This window comes from Siphateles boraxobius, unplaced genomic scaffold, assembly GCF_051911475.1.
Source record: "Siphateles boraxobius isolate OS27281-9 unplaced genomic scaffold, OSU_SipBor_1 158, whole genome shotgun sequence".
Classification (NCBI taxonomy): Eukaryota; Metazoa; Chordata; class Actinopteri; order Cypriniformes; family Leuciscidae; genus Siphateles; species Siphateles boraxobius.
In genome coordinates, this window is record NW_027508764.1 from 332,539 (window position 1) to 347,982 (window position 15,444).

General features: G+C 34.6%; 1 protein-coding gene across 2 annotated transcripts in view; it reads left to right on the forward strand.

Annotated features, from left to right (window-relative positions):
- The window catches only part of nell2a (neural EGFL like 2a), a 131,945-nt gene that overhangs the window by 108,727 nt on the left and 7,774 nt on the right, over positions 1–15,444 (forward strand). For both annotated transcript variants that reach the window (XM_077230957.1, XM_077230958.1), the window contains exons 16-18: positions 6,050–6,190; positions 6,263–6,456; positions 9,664–9,840. In XM_077230957.1, the coding sequence (XP_077087072.1) occupies positions 6,050–6,190; positions 6,263–6,456; positions 9,664–9,840 (512 nt within the window). The remainder of the gene's footprint in view (positions 1–6,049; positions 6,191–6,262; positions 6,457–9,663; positions 9,841–15,444) is intronic.

Here is a 15,444-nt window from a genome sequence, read left to right on the forward strand (position 1 = left end):
TTTTTAGAGAAATCTCTTCTGGTCACCAAGGCTGATTAAGAAAACAACCACCAAAAAAACTGTAATATTGTTAAACATTGACAATTTAAAATAACTGTTTTTTTTAATAAAAAAACAGTAATATTGTTAAATATTATGACAATTTAAAATAACTTTTTTTTTTAAACAACCAAAAAACTGTAATATTGTTAAATATTATGACAATTTTAAAATAACTTTTCTATTTTAATATATTTTCAAATGTAATTTATTCCTGTGATCAAAGCTGAATTTTCAGCATGATTCTAATATAATGATTTGAGGCTCGAGAAACGCTTCATATTCAAACCGTGATACTCACAAAATTTTAGGGTAAGATAAAAAAAACAGTAGTTAATACTATTATTCATCAAGGATGCATTAAACTGATCAAAAGTGACAGTAAAGTAATTTATAATGTTACAAAAGATTATATTTCAAAATAAATGCTGTTCTTTTGAACTTTCTATTCATCAAACAATCCTGAAAAAATAAAATATATCACAGTTTCCACAAAAATATGAAGCTGTTTTCAACATTGATAATAATCATAAATGTTTCTTGAGCATCAAATCATCATATTATAGTGATTTCTGAAGGATCATGTGACACTGAAGACTGGAGTAATGATGCTGAAAATTCAGCTTTGATCACAGGAATAAATTACATTTTACTATATATTCACATAGAAAACAGTTCCCAAAATGCAGTTGTTGGCGTGCGTGGGCTGATTTCATCTGCTGCAGCGACGAGTGTTTTATGACTTATTTAGACACACACACACTGACTGAGTTAATTAGCGGAGCTTAATTAAGGCCTTTTGTTTCTCACGAGTGGCTCGTTACATGTGAATGGCACAACATGGACGGCGTCGTGTGTTTGTGAATCTCTGTGTGTGTTTGAAGAGGAATCGCAGATTTGTTTGCAGCTGTTGTTTCATTTTTAACGTTTCTTCTCTCTATTTTTTTTTTTTGGTTGCATTGTACAAACTCCAGCCACAATTATCCAAAAAATTTGTATTGGATAGATATAAAACATCTTTCCAGCTAAAGATAACTATATTGTGATATCCACTGGTAGTGATACAAAACGCATCCAGCCGTAATTCACGTGTGTTTCTTGAGTGTGTAGGCAGGGGATTGTGATCATGATTTCCAGTCATTTAACAGCGTCTTTATATGATGACGATTCTCTTGTGTGTGTAATCACTGGAGCTGGAACGAGATTCTTATTTCTGAGAGACATTTGCTGAAAGCGAACAGACACACACACACACACTCTAACAGACACACACTCACAAACGCACTCACGCGCACACACTCACAAACACACTCACTAATGCACACACACACACACACACACACAAACACACACACACACACAGTCACACTCGCAGACACACTCGCAGACACACACACACAGTCACACTCGAACACACACACATAAACACACAAACACACGCAGATTATCTGATATGTGTCGATGCGACAGGTTCGTCCTCTACGAGAAGATCCTCGTGTCCTTCTGTATATTTTCACCTGTTCTTTCTCTCTCTCTCTCTCTCTCTCTCTGTCTCTCTCTGTCTCTCTCTCTCTCTCTCTCTCTCTCTCTCTCTCTCTCTCTGTCTCTCTCTCTCTCTCTCTCTCTCTCTGTCTCTCTCTCTGTCTCTCTCTCTCTCTGTCTCTCTCTCTCTCTGTCTCTCTCTCTGTCTGTCTCTCTCTCTCTGTCTCTCTCTGTCTCTCTGTCTCTCTCTCTCCTCTCTCTCTGTTTCTCTCTCTCTCTCTCTCTCATTGACATGCATCAGTTTTATTGCGTTCTTCTTGAGCAGTCGAGTAAAACAGGATTACCTGCAACAGAGACATTAAACCATCGGCCGTTCGCTTGTGAAATTCAAGATCAGTGCTGGTGACACTATACCGAAAAATGAAATTTAAAAAAGACTGAAAAACTCTAAAAAAAAAAAGTAAAACATGCTCCAACAATATTTTTTTACAGTCTAGTTTTCTAGTTTTCTTTACAGTCTAGTAAATCTAGTTTTAAACGTAAAAAAAAATGTTAAGAACAGCCAAACTAAATATTATTTTGTACATCAAAAAAACAAAAAGTCTGAAATGAGACTCAAATGATTTGATTCAAATTTTTTTTTTAAATCTGTCCAAATGAATTGATTCATAAAAATGAATCAGACTTCCAAAATTTTCATTCATGATTTTAGGAGAACATCTTTTATTCTTCCATCAATCTGCCAGAAAATACAAGAAATTATATTTAAAATATAAAAGAATCAATCATAGCACATAATGTTTTTCTTTTACGCAATAAATTGCCTGTCATATTGCGTATATATATTTAGAAACCTGACATCTATTCAGATATAAATAGCACAATAAAAACACAAGCATCCCACACTGATTCCCCACACTCAACTCCAGCTCTTTCTAGTCTGCTCTTCTTTCTTTTCTTCACTGAACGGCCAGAAGGCTTTTCAATTTTAAAGGCAGTCTGTTCTGCTAACTGCAAACGCTTCTGCTATAGAGAACGAGAGCGGTTTCAGCATTCTGCAGAAAACACACACACTCATCTATTCTCTGCTCGTCTCTGCCGGTGTGTGTGTGTGAGTGTGTGTGTGTGTGTGTGACATGGCTTTTCATTGAGGGGAAAAACTGCAGACAGAGTTTTGGGTTGATGGACATTTAAAGTCAGATCCACATTAATGTTCCTGAAAGTTCAGGATGCAACTAAATGTCAAATCTTCAAAATAATAAATAATCTTCCCGAAGCGTTTACAACAATTGTTTATTAAAATATAATTTATAAAACATTATACTTGATAAAATCTTTTAAAACTATTGTTAAAATATTAAAATAGTTATAATATAATACTATAAGATTGTTCATTATTAATATTATATAATAATATGAAATTCATAATAAAAAGTATAAAAATAAATAATAATAATAATATTAATGTATTATAAATACTAATATATTAATATATACTATTATACATAATAGAATAATTAAATAATATATGTTCTTTTTTATTTAAATCTAATCTTAAATATTATTCATGAAACAATTGTTAAAATATTATAATATAAAAATTAATATATAATAATAATGTATTATAAATAATATACTCATATGTAATATTATTAGTGGTGGGCCGCTATCGGTGTTAACGTGAGACTCTTATCGGGCGATAAAAAAAATATCGCCGTTAATCTATTCTCAAAGTTGGGTTGGGATCATAAAATAGCTTTTTCGAATATCGTTATATTTTCGCGCAATTCCATGTGTAGTCTAGTATATTTGACATGACGCCGCGCCTACTGTCACAGATCGCGCAGCAGAGTATTTTCCTGTCAGGGACACAAGGCGTGTACTTTTAAATGATACGTTGGGCGACGTTCCCCTCGTTACTTTATTTTAATGAAATTACATGTTGTTAAATGACTTTATTCCAAGCGCGCTGTATCTTTGTATGAGCATGAGCGATGCTCAATTTACAAATGAATCCCTCTTTTGAGTCGATTCTGTTCAAAGACTTCATCAAACAAGTTGGCAGATCTGTCTAAATCGGTTCTCGAATCAGTCTGAATGATCTGTTCAGTTCCTCACGCACTGAATCATCTGAAGTGCGTTCAATCACACTCGACACAGAGTCGTAACAGGAAGATTTAAGAACATCAAGAGCGTTGGATGGCCGTGGATCTACAGTTTAGTCTAGTGAAAGCAAATCTGCAAATGCATTATATTTTTTGCCAGCGATGAAGATCTTTATTAGTTGAACATCTTCGTAAGCTGTCTGTGAATGAATCCACAGGACGATACATTCGATTTCATTTCATTCAGGTAACACATTTTACAATCAAACAGATTATTACGCCACGATAGCACTACTAAAAAGTATGACATTATCCGTTTTTTGGACATATACATTAATTTATACTATAGGCAACAAAAAAACACTTCAGAGCGCCGGCGCACTGGCAAAAGTTAACAGGTAAAATAAGCTACCATTGTGTACAGTTTATGAAATGAACACCTGCCATCCCGCGGTAATGTGTGTGTATTGCGCAGGGGCATAGTCACACAAGTAGTTTACATTGATTGAAACTAATTTGTTTAAAAAGGAGGAGGCTATTGACGGTAAAGGCAGGTTCACATAAAATCATTATGACATATGACATTATTTTTTGATCTAACGAGCATCTGGTTTGGCGATGCAAAAACGGACTGAAGCTATGTCGTGCTTATTGTTTTTTTCTTCTTCCAATTAGCCTACTATGTTAAAAAGAAATGACGAAAACATTTTACTTGTTCAATTAATAAACAGTTTGTTTGATGACAAATCGCTAAAGATGAAATTGGCCTCCCTTTCTGTCATTGTGAGTGTGTGTTTTTTTTTTTTTTCGAACGATATTCGACTTTTGCTCCTCTATTGTCGAATGGCATTTTTGGCAGAAGTACACATCCCTACGCGAGGCGAACTATTCTCAAAGACTTACTTTTAGTCATTATTTGGGTAGCACACATATTCTGAATGCCTTCGGCAGAATTCAAAAGAGCCATTTTAATCTAGATTAATCTAGATTAATTCCAAGATTACAGTGAGATTAATCTAGATTAAAAAAATTAATCTATGCCCACCTCTAAATATTATACATATTAAATAAATAATATATTTTATTTTTTAATAAAATCTAATCTATTTAACAATATTATAAATAACAATATTGTTAAAATATTACAGTATAAAAGTGCATATAAGTTAAAATAAAATATATAATAATACTAATAACAACAAAATGTATTAAAATAAATCTAAAATATATAAAAGAAAAACAAATAAGAAACTTAATATGTGCAAATTTATAATTATATAATATATTATATTCATAAATAATATAATAAACAATATTATATAAAACTATAATATTATAAAAACAACAACAATATAATCGTAACTCACAACAAAGGACATTTACACATGTATTTATAAATCTTTCATCACCTACAATAGAAAAACCAAACAATGCCATTCGCCCTTCACTCTCATTGTTCTGACTCAATTAAACACTTCTAATAAAGACACAAATGAATATTGACGTGTGTTTAAAGCATATAGACTATTCTACAAGACTCAATGACAAAACAACCAGAATTTCATTGTTCAACGAGTTTCCCTTTATCCATCTCTGATATCACTCAACTTCGCCACCAACACAAAAATAATCAGAGGATGGGTCACGTTTAAGCAATATCAGTTTCATATAATTATCCTTCAATCTGGTCTCTGAAAACTCCCAGAAATCCCGTTAACCTCCCAATGATCACCTGACTGTAGTGAGGTCGTGCTGTGATTGGCCGCTGATGACTCCATGTGTAAAGAATAATTTTCATAATGATCAGCTTTAATCAGAACAGAGTCTCATCTCTTCTGTGAGTGTTTAATCATTGAGAAAATCTTCCCCGCGTCTCTTTCTCTATGACCGTCTGAGTAATAATCGCTTTAATGTCGCCCACTGCCGTCTAATTTAATATCATTTGACTCATTATGTCTGAATTGCGAAAGTCATTTGTCTGAAGATGGGATTGGATTCAGATGCTGGTGTCTGTGGGTGAATGAAAACATGTCCAGGTCATATTTCACCCCAGAATCATAAGAAAACAAAACAAGGATTTTGCATAAAAGAAAATAAAGCCTATTTTTAGGAGCATTATGATTTGTGCCCGCATTCTCCACCACTTTTCCAATTTACTTACTCATTTCTCTCACTGATGATTCTCATTAGATTCTCATTACTATAATAGTCGTTTTTGAAATATATTAAAGTTAAAACTACTGTAATTTTCTTCAATTAAAATTAGCATAAAAGCAGTAAAACAAATGTTGCCATGTTGTGTACATACTTTAGTTAAAAATATATATATATATTTTGTATATATATATATAAAATGTATATATAATTGTTTATTATATATTATATGCGTGTTTGTGTGTGTGTGTGTGTGTGTGTGTGTTCAGATATCGATGAGTGCTTGGAGGGTTTGGTGCAGTGTGACACACACGCCACCTGTGTGAATTTACCTGGTTGGTATCACTGCGAGTGTCGCGAGGGTTACCATGATAACGAGGTTTTCACTGCAAATGGAGAGTCCTGCAAAGGTACAGTCCAAACACACACATACACGCAGTTCTCAAACCCTGTGTATGTTTAAACACAGTGTCCTCCGACAGATATCAACGAGTGTCGGACGGGTCGCAGCACCTGTGCCAACGACACAGTGTGTTTCAACCTGGACGGCGGATACGACTGCCGCTGTCCACACGGGCACAACTGCACCGGCGACTGCATCCACGACACCAAGGTCAAGCACAACGGGCAGATCTGGGTCCTGGACAATGACAGATGCTCCGTTTGCTCGTGTCAGGTTAGTGAGAGTGATGCATTATGGGTAAGCTGTCATCTTTGAGGTCAGGGTGAAGGTCCTGTGAAATTAATTAGGTTTAACTGGACAGAGCGTCACGATAAATCACTAGGGCTTCACTGTGTCATCCTGAGATGTGAAGGGCATATGCATAAGGTCACATGATCAAAATAACAGGCTTTAAAATTAAATATACACTACCGTTCAAAGGTTTGGGGTCTATATGAATTTTTTTTTTTTTAAAGAAATTAATTATTTTCTATATAAATAAATAAATACATTTACTATACAAGTAAATAATTAATACTTTTCTTCAGAAAGGACACATTAAACTGATCAAAAGTGACTGTAAAGACATTTATAATAATGCAAAATATTTATTTTTTAATTAAATGCTTTTCTCTTGAACTTTCAAAGAATCCTGAAAAAAATGAATCACGGTTTGCATAAAAATATGAAGCAGCACTACTGTTTTCAACACTGATAATAATCATAAATGTTTCTTGAGCATCAAATCATCATATTATAGTGATTTCTGAAGGATCATGTGACACTGAAGACTGGAGTAATGATGCTGAAAATTCAGCTTTGATCACTGGAATAAATTACACTTTACTATATATTCACATAGAAAACAGCTGTTTTACGATATATATATCGTAATAATATTTCACAATTTTCCTGTATTTTCGATCAAATAAATGCAGCCTTGGTGAGCAGAAGAGGCTTCTTTTAAAAACATTAGAAATCTTACCGACCCCAAACCTTTGAACGGCAGTGTATATATGATCTAATGGTTCCCACTGTATATTAAGTGGCTTTAACTACTATGTACTAACATTGAAATTAATAATTTGATACACTGGGCTAATTGTGTTCACACAATTACATTGTACTTATTTTTCCATGTAAGTACATATTACTTAAAGCCACTTAATATATAAAATCATGAAAATAGATAAATCTTAAAAAAAAAAAAACTTTTGAAAAAAAAATTCTGTTTAAGTTCCTTTTAATTTTCACTTGATACATCCAAGGATACCAGAAAATGTTTACATAAAATAAAATCTTCAGTGATCTGTGAAAAATGAAGAAAAGTATTTCCAGTCAACAATAGCAAAATCTATTATAGTTAATAGATAAATATTTACTAAAATAAATAAATATTTATAATAATTATTTTTTATTTTAATATTTCCTGTTTTCATTTTAATTTTGAAGTTTTTGTAATTGTGTTGAGTTTTTGTAAGTTTTATTAGTTTTTAAAAAAAACTAGTTTTATTTATTTTTATTTCAGTTTTATTTTAGTTATTCTAGCACATCAAGTTAAACTGAATGAAAATCATAAAAGAATATTATGAAATATTTTTTTATATATTTTATTTTATTTCAGTTAATGTTTATTTTATTTCAAGTAACAAAAATGTTTTATATGGTTTTAGCTTTAGATAACTATTATAAGACAGTACAACAAATATTATCACAATCTGTAAAGATTTAACTGTAATTCTTTATAGAATAATTGTAAAATATAATATAGTAATAATATTGTACATACTATTATTATAATGTTATATATTAAGTATTTTATAAATAGTATAACAAAATACTTATTTTAAATTCTATGGTAATTTTCACATGATACAACTAATGATACCAGAAAATAACTAAACAAAATACTAGTTTAAATCACCTAGACTAAACTACGGTGAAATCTTTTTTCTTGAATATATACTGAAATAATGGCAACATACTTAGTTACGTTAGATTTTTTTTATCCATAATAAATAATAAGTTTAGCACAAACTGCTCCTCGGTTTTGTGCTGCTGTTTTGATCGGAAGCGCTTGAGGAGTCACATTTTCATTTAAGCGATTGACCTCCATCAATTTGGCTGGTCACAGTCGGTAATTAAGTATTTAATTGAAATGTTTTCTTGCATCTGGAGGAGGCGACGAGCACGATGGCTTTTCAGATATTAAATAATCAATCTACCAATTATCACGCTCATGGTGAAGGACAGAGTGAGCGAATCAGTCTTAATCAGCCGAAAGCGTTTAATTGACGTGGAAGAGGGAGAGCTGTCATTCAAAATTAGATTCTGGCCGCCCGACTGAACATGAGACTTTCTCTGCTTCGTGTCACAGAGTTATCAAGGGTATTTGCTTTACTCGCTCCGGCTTCTTGAAAAGTCTTCTGAAGTCACATGATGCTGAAATTTAAGCGGTAAATTCTTTGTTTACTGTTCTATGCTTTCATAACAAGCTCTTATTGTTACAAAACACTCTAGATTTAATATTATAGATTTAACACTTATAGATTTAATATCACATTTTGAGATTCATAAGGTCAAATGATCACAAGAACAGGCTTTGAAAAGTTTATCAACAGCATTTGTGGCATAATGTCTATTAAAACATCAATCTATTAAAAAACATTGTAAAAAGTGCAGCTGCAGTTAGATTAATTAAAGGCAGTACAACAAATATTACAATGATGTGTAAATATAAGGAAAAACATTCAAATAAATATACACATTTTATAAAAATTATATATAATGTGTAAATATAAAAAAAACTTTAAACTAAATATATACATAACATATTTTTAATTATATACGTATACATATATATATATATATATGTATATACATAAATAATTGTAACATTTTTACATGTACAAAAATATATATATGTGTGATCATATATATATATATATATATATATATATATACATACAGTATATGTGATCATATATATATTTATCGTTTTTAAAAACGTATTTCGAAATATGTACTTAATTATCAATATCCAAGGATACAAGAAAATAACTTTACATTAAATAAAATCGCATAGAAAAGTATTTCCAATCAACTTTAGTAAAATCACTGTCACACAGCCTAGTGTCTTATTTATTGATTATATTTGCAAATCTGTTGACATCTTTGGTTAACCAATTATTTAATTAAAAAAGGTAAAAAAGTGTAGTTACAGTAAGACAAATTTTAGATTACATTTTTTTAATTTTAATGTTTAAGTAATTTTGTTTTGTTGTTTTTTAAATATAGTATAATTTAAATTTCAATTTGAGTTATTTTAGTACACAAAATGAAATGAAATAAAAATGTATAGTTGATCTCTGCTTTCAGAAGCTCTTTGCTTTCGAATCGCTGTGGTTTTCCTGACTCGTGTGTTTCACCTGTGTCCTGCAGTCAGGTCGGGTCATGTGCAGACGGATGGTGTGCGATTGTGACAATCCCACGCTGGATCTGTTCTGCTGTCCAGAGTGCGACCCGCGTCTGACGTCCCAGTGTCTCCATCAGAACGGACTGCTGACGTACTCCAGCGGAGACACCTGGATCGAGAGCTGCCAGCGCTGCCAGTGTCTGGTGAGGCAAACAGCTCACAAACACATTCTACCACAGGGATGTGATGGAAACAAGTAAAACAGTGCGTCTGCACTATTCGTATGCACTATTCTATGCCGTTTTGTAGTATAAATAGTGTGGGTAGTGAAAATTAGAAAAGGAATAGTGTTCACTGAAAATTACAAATAGAAGAAGTGCACTTTAAATACTTGGATCATGCACTTAATTAACCGAAAAAACAAACTGTGGAATGTTGGACACTTCATGCACTCGACTGACATAGATTTACTTATAAGGAAGTGGGAGGGGCTTTCAGACTCTGATGATTTACTTATAATGGAGTGGGAGGGGCTTTCGGACTCTGATGATTTACTTATAATGGAGTGGGAGGGGCTTTCGGACTCTGATGATTTACTTATAAGGGAGTGGGAGGGGCTTTCGGACTCTGATGATTTTCTTATAAGGGAGTGGGAGGGGCTTTCGGACTCTGATGATTTTCTTATAAGGGAGTGGGAGGGGCTTTCGGACTCTGATGATTTACTTATAAGGGAGTGGGAGGGGCTTTCGGACTCTGATGATTTACTTATAAGGGAGTGGGAAGGGCTTTCAGACTCTGATGATTTCATTATAAGGAAGTGGGAGGGGCTTTCTGACTGATTATTTTCCTTATGAGAGAGTGAGAGGGGCTTTCAGACTGATGATTTACCCATAAGGGAGTGGCAGGGGCTTTCAGACTCTGATGATTTACCCATAAGGGAGTGGCAGGGGCTTTCAGACTCTGATGATTTACTTATAAGGGAGTGGGAGGGGCTTTCAGACTCTGATGATTTACTTATAAGGGAGTGGGAGGGGCTTTCGGACTCTGATGATTTACTTATAAGGGAGTGGGAGGGGCTTTCGGACTTTGATGATTTACTTATAAGGGAGTGGGAGGGGCTTTCAGACTCTGATGATTTACTTATAAGGGAGTAGGAGGGGCTTTCAGACTGATGATTTACTTATAAGGGAGTGGGAAGGGTTTTCAGACTCTGATGATTTCATTATTAGAAAGTAGGAGGGGCTTTCAGACTGATTATTTTCCTTATGAGATAGTGGGAGGGGCTTTCAGAATTATGATTTACTTATAAGGGAGTGGGAGGGGCTTTCAGACTATGATGATTTACTTATAAGGGAGTGGGAGGGGCTTTCAGACTCTGATGATTTACTTATAAGGGAGTGGGAAGGGCTTTCAGACTGATGATTTACTTGTAAGGGAGTGGGAGGGGCTTTCGGACTCTGATGATTTACTTGTAAGGGAGTGGGAAGGGCTTTCAGACTGATGATTTACTTATAAGGGAGTGGGAGGGGCTTTCAGACTGATGATTTACTTATAAGGGAGTGGGAGGGGCTTTCGGACTCTGATGATTTACTTATAAGAGAGTGGGAGGGGCTTTCAGACTAATGATTTACTTATAAGGGAGTGGGAGGGGCTTTCAGACTCTGATGATTTACTTATAAGGGAGTAGGAGGGGCTTTCAGACTGATGATTTACTTATAAGGGAGTGGGAAGGGCTTTCAGACTCTGATGATTTACTTATAAGGGAGTGGGAAGGGCTTTCAGACTGATGATTTACTTATAAGGGAGTGGGAAGGGCTTTCAGACTCTGATGATTTACTTATAAGGGAGTGGGAAGGGCTTTCAGACTGATGATTTACTTATAAGGGAGTGGGGGGCTTTCAGACTCTGATGATTTACTTATAAGGGAGTGGGAGGGGCTTTCGGACTCTGATGATTTACTTATAAGAGAGTGGGAGGGGCTTTCAGACTAATGATTTACTTATAAGGGAGTGGGAGGGGCTTTCAGACTCTGATGATTTACTTATAAGGGAGTAGGAGGGGCTTTCAGACTGATGATTTACTTATAAGGGAGTGGGAAGGGCTTTCAGACTGATGATTTACTTATAAGGGAGTGGGAGGGGCTTTCAGACTGATGATTTACTTATAAGGGAGTAGGAGGGGCTTTCAGACTGATGATTTACTTATAAGGGAGTGGGAAGGGCTTTCAGACTCTGATGATTTCATTATTAGGAAGTGGGAGGGGCTTTCTGACTAATTATTTTCCTTATGAGAGAGTGGGAGGGGCTTTCAGGCTGATGATTTACTTATAAGGGAGTGGGGGGCTTTCAGACTATGATGATTTACTTATAAGGGAGTGGGAGGGGCTTTCAGGCTGATGATTTACTTATAAGGGAGTGGGAGGGGCTTTCAGACTATGATGATTTACTTATAAGGGAGTGGGAGGGGCTTTCAGACTGATGATTTACTTGTAAGGGAGTGGGAAGGTCTTCCAGACTCTGATGATTTCATTATAAGGAAGTGGGAGGTCAGCTTTCAGCTTTCTGACTGATTATTTTCCTTATGAGAGAGTGGCAGGGGCTTTCGGACTTTTGTTATCTCATTAACTTTATTAACCCTGAAATAGTCATTAGCTGTGTTTTTATCCAAAGTTGCAAACTTAACATTGTAATACCACATAAAAAAATTGTGAATAATGCAACGTTTCCATACCATGTGTCCGAGAGAACAAATCGTCACTTCCTGGGAAACTAGCACAAAATATCAGTTATAAAAAATTTACGTTTTACGTATGATTAATAATAATTAATAATAATAAATACATCATAAACTTATATTATTGAAAATATGACCTTAAAATAATTATTAAATTGGTTGATTTAGTTTCTATAGTAAAAAATTTAAAAAATTATATATATATATATATACACACACACACACGTGTATGTATATATCTTTTTTTCCCCACAAAATAGGATTCAACGTTTTCATGGATTTATAAAATTATTTGTACACAATTATTGTTACAATTTTGATTTCCGGGCCTAGAAAAACAAATCACATAAATTATTAAAATCTTAGAAATGCCAATGCTTAATTCAGTTAATAATAATAATAAAAATAACAATACTTAAATGTTGTCATTAATATTATCCTATTTGTGTACAAATTGTATAAATCAATGTAAATTAAATATAGCAAATTTGAATGTTTAATCCTATTTTTTTTAATACAATAATTTTTAAACAAAACCATATAAACAAGTGGTATTTCCTGGACAATGTTTACGTAATAATGAGGTCATGTGACAACAGTATAGCATACTATAGTTTGAAATGTTTATCACTGTATAATAAGCAGTATATAGATCACCATGTGCTACGTTCTGCCAACACAACTACAGGCTGATAAATATGCATCCTGGAAAATATATTACATTCCATGCCAGAAAAATGCAGATGCTGCAATAAACTCAGAGCTCTGGTCAATAGCTCGGGTAAACAGGTTTTACCCTTCCAGCGGTGATAAGCAACCGGACCGCATGAGATCAAAACACAATCAGAATTCGAGGGAAAGACTTCAAAAAGACTCATGCATCTCACACGGCTGTCAGAGCACCTCCTGTGTGTTAGCGAGGCTGAAATGAAAACGCTCGGCCAAATCTCTGCTCGGCCAGACCTGAAATATATGACCTGTATTTGAGATTGTATGGGGGAGTCAGTGCTTTGCTGTTATTGATAGCTTGTGAACCAACAGAGACCTGCGCTCAGAAATCCATGCAATATAGCAGAAATGATATTGTTTCCAGCAGCCGCATGAGTGTTTGACTGTTATTATTGTGGCGCTTCGGCTTGAGGAACGCTTTAAATGTCAACTCGATTACATCTCACTATCTGACATTATTCTTACTTATGCGCAGTATTGCAAAGCACCTGCGCATGCATATGACTGCTTTTTTTATCATGCATCTCAATGTGAAGTTAACATTTTGGATAATTTATTAAAGACCCATGACATCAATATTGTATTTTCATCAGCTTTGTGTTTTTAGAAAATAGAAAATTAACTTTCAGCACATATAAACGCATTTATAATTTACAGTCTTTCTCATCAGGGAAAACAAACCCAAAATATTGATGAAGACTTCAAGATTTCATTATAGAGATAAAATACTGTATTAGGTAAAACGTCTCGAATGAAATGTTTTCATTTACATAGATTAATAAAATAATTTGGATTATAATACAATAAATACTATTATTACTATTAATATTACTATTATCCTATTATTATTATTATTATTAAAAAATGCATATTGCAATTTAGATTTCTACACCTGGGGAAAAAACAAAAATTAAAATTATTAAAATCTTAGAAATGACAATTACATTACCAGTCAAAGGTTTGGGGTCAGTAAAAAAAAGTAAACTTTTATTCAAGGATTCATTAAATTGATGAAAAGAGATAGAAAAGACATTTATAATGTTACAAAAGATTCTATTTGAAATATATGCTGTTCTTTTGAACTTTCTATTGATCAAAGAATAAATCACTGAAAGAAATGTATCACTGTTTTCAACACTGAAATCATCATATTATAGTGATTTCTGAAGGATCACGTGACACTGAAGACTGGAGTAATGATGCTGAAAATTCAGCTTTGATCACAGGAATAAATTACACTTTACTATATATTCACATTTTTTTACAGTATTTTTGATCAAATAAATGAAGCCTTGGTGAACAGAAGAAACTCTTTCAGAAACATTAATAATCTTACCAACCACGTGCATTTAGGGTTTGAGCCTGGACCGTTGTTTCAGTTCCATCACTGTCGTATTGTTGTTTTCTCTGTTGTTGTTTTCAGCAGGGTGAAGTTTTGTAGTTTTCAGCTGGGTGAAGTTTTGTAGTTTTCAGCAGGGTGAAGTATTGTTGTTTTCAGCAGGATGAAGTATTGTAGTTTTCAGCAGGGTGAAGTATTGTAGTTTTCAGCAGGGTGAAGTATTGTTGTTTTCAGCAGGGTGAAGTTTTGTAGTTTTCAGCAGGGTGAAGTATTGTAGTTCCCTTTCGTCCTGGGAACTCCGACGTGTCGTCGGGGGAGTTCCCTGACGAATTGGGATCACGCTAGGGAGCCAATTGCCTTCGAGAGAATGAAAAACGAGCCAATGGACATTGGCATGCAAGATTTGCATTCCGCGACCCGCCTACCAGCGCGGGTATAAAAGGCGGAAGTAAACATTGTGCAATGCTTTTTGCTTCGGAGCTATCCAGTGTGTCTCTGTGCGAGCTGCTGTATAACCGGAGAGAGTTAAACTCACGAGTCCTCTTTGAAGAAGAGAAGATCCTCTTGTGCTGGTGTGACGGCGCGTGAGTGTACATCGCTGGCCTACTGCTGGCCGTTTTCCTCTGAAAACAAAGAGTCGTTTTAACGGCTGGTATTGGGTGAGTGCAGCACATGGGCTTGCAGTTTCCCTGTTGTGTCTGCCGTAGTGTTCCCTCAGTGCCTCTGCACGCGAAAGAGCTTTTTTCTTTTTCTAAAAGAGCACCATGGGCGATTTGCGTCATTTTCAGGATGCCGTTTCACCCGTGCGTTTCTGGATGCGGTCGACTTCTCCCTCAGGAAGATGGTCATAAACACTGCCTCTCGTGTTTGGGCTTAAAGCACTCTGAGGCAGCGTTTGTGAATGAGTCATGTTTTCATTGCGGGAACATGACTCTGGCGATGCTGCGTTCGAAACTGCGAACCCTGAAACATGGGGGAGTCCCTTCAGAGAATCCCCGATCTAGTT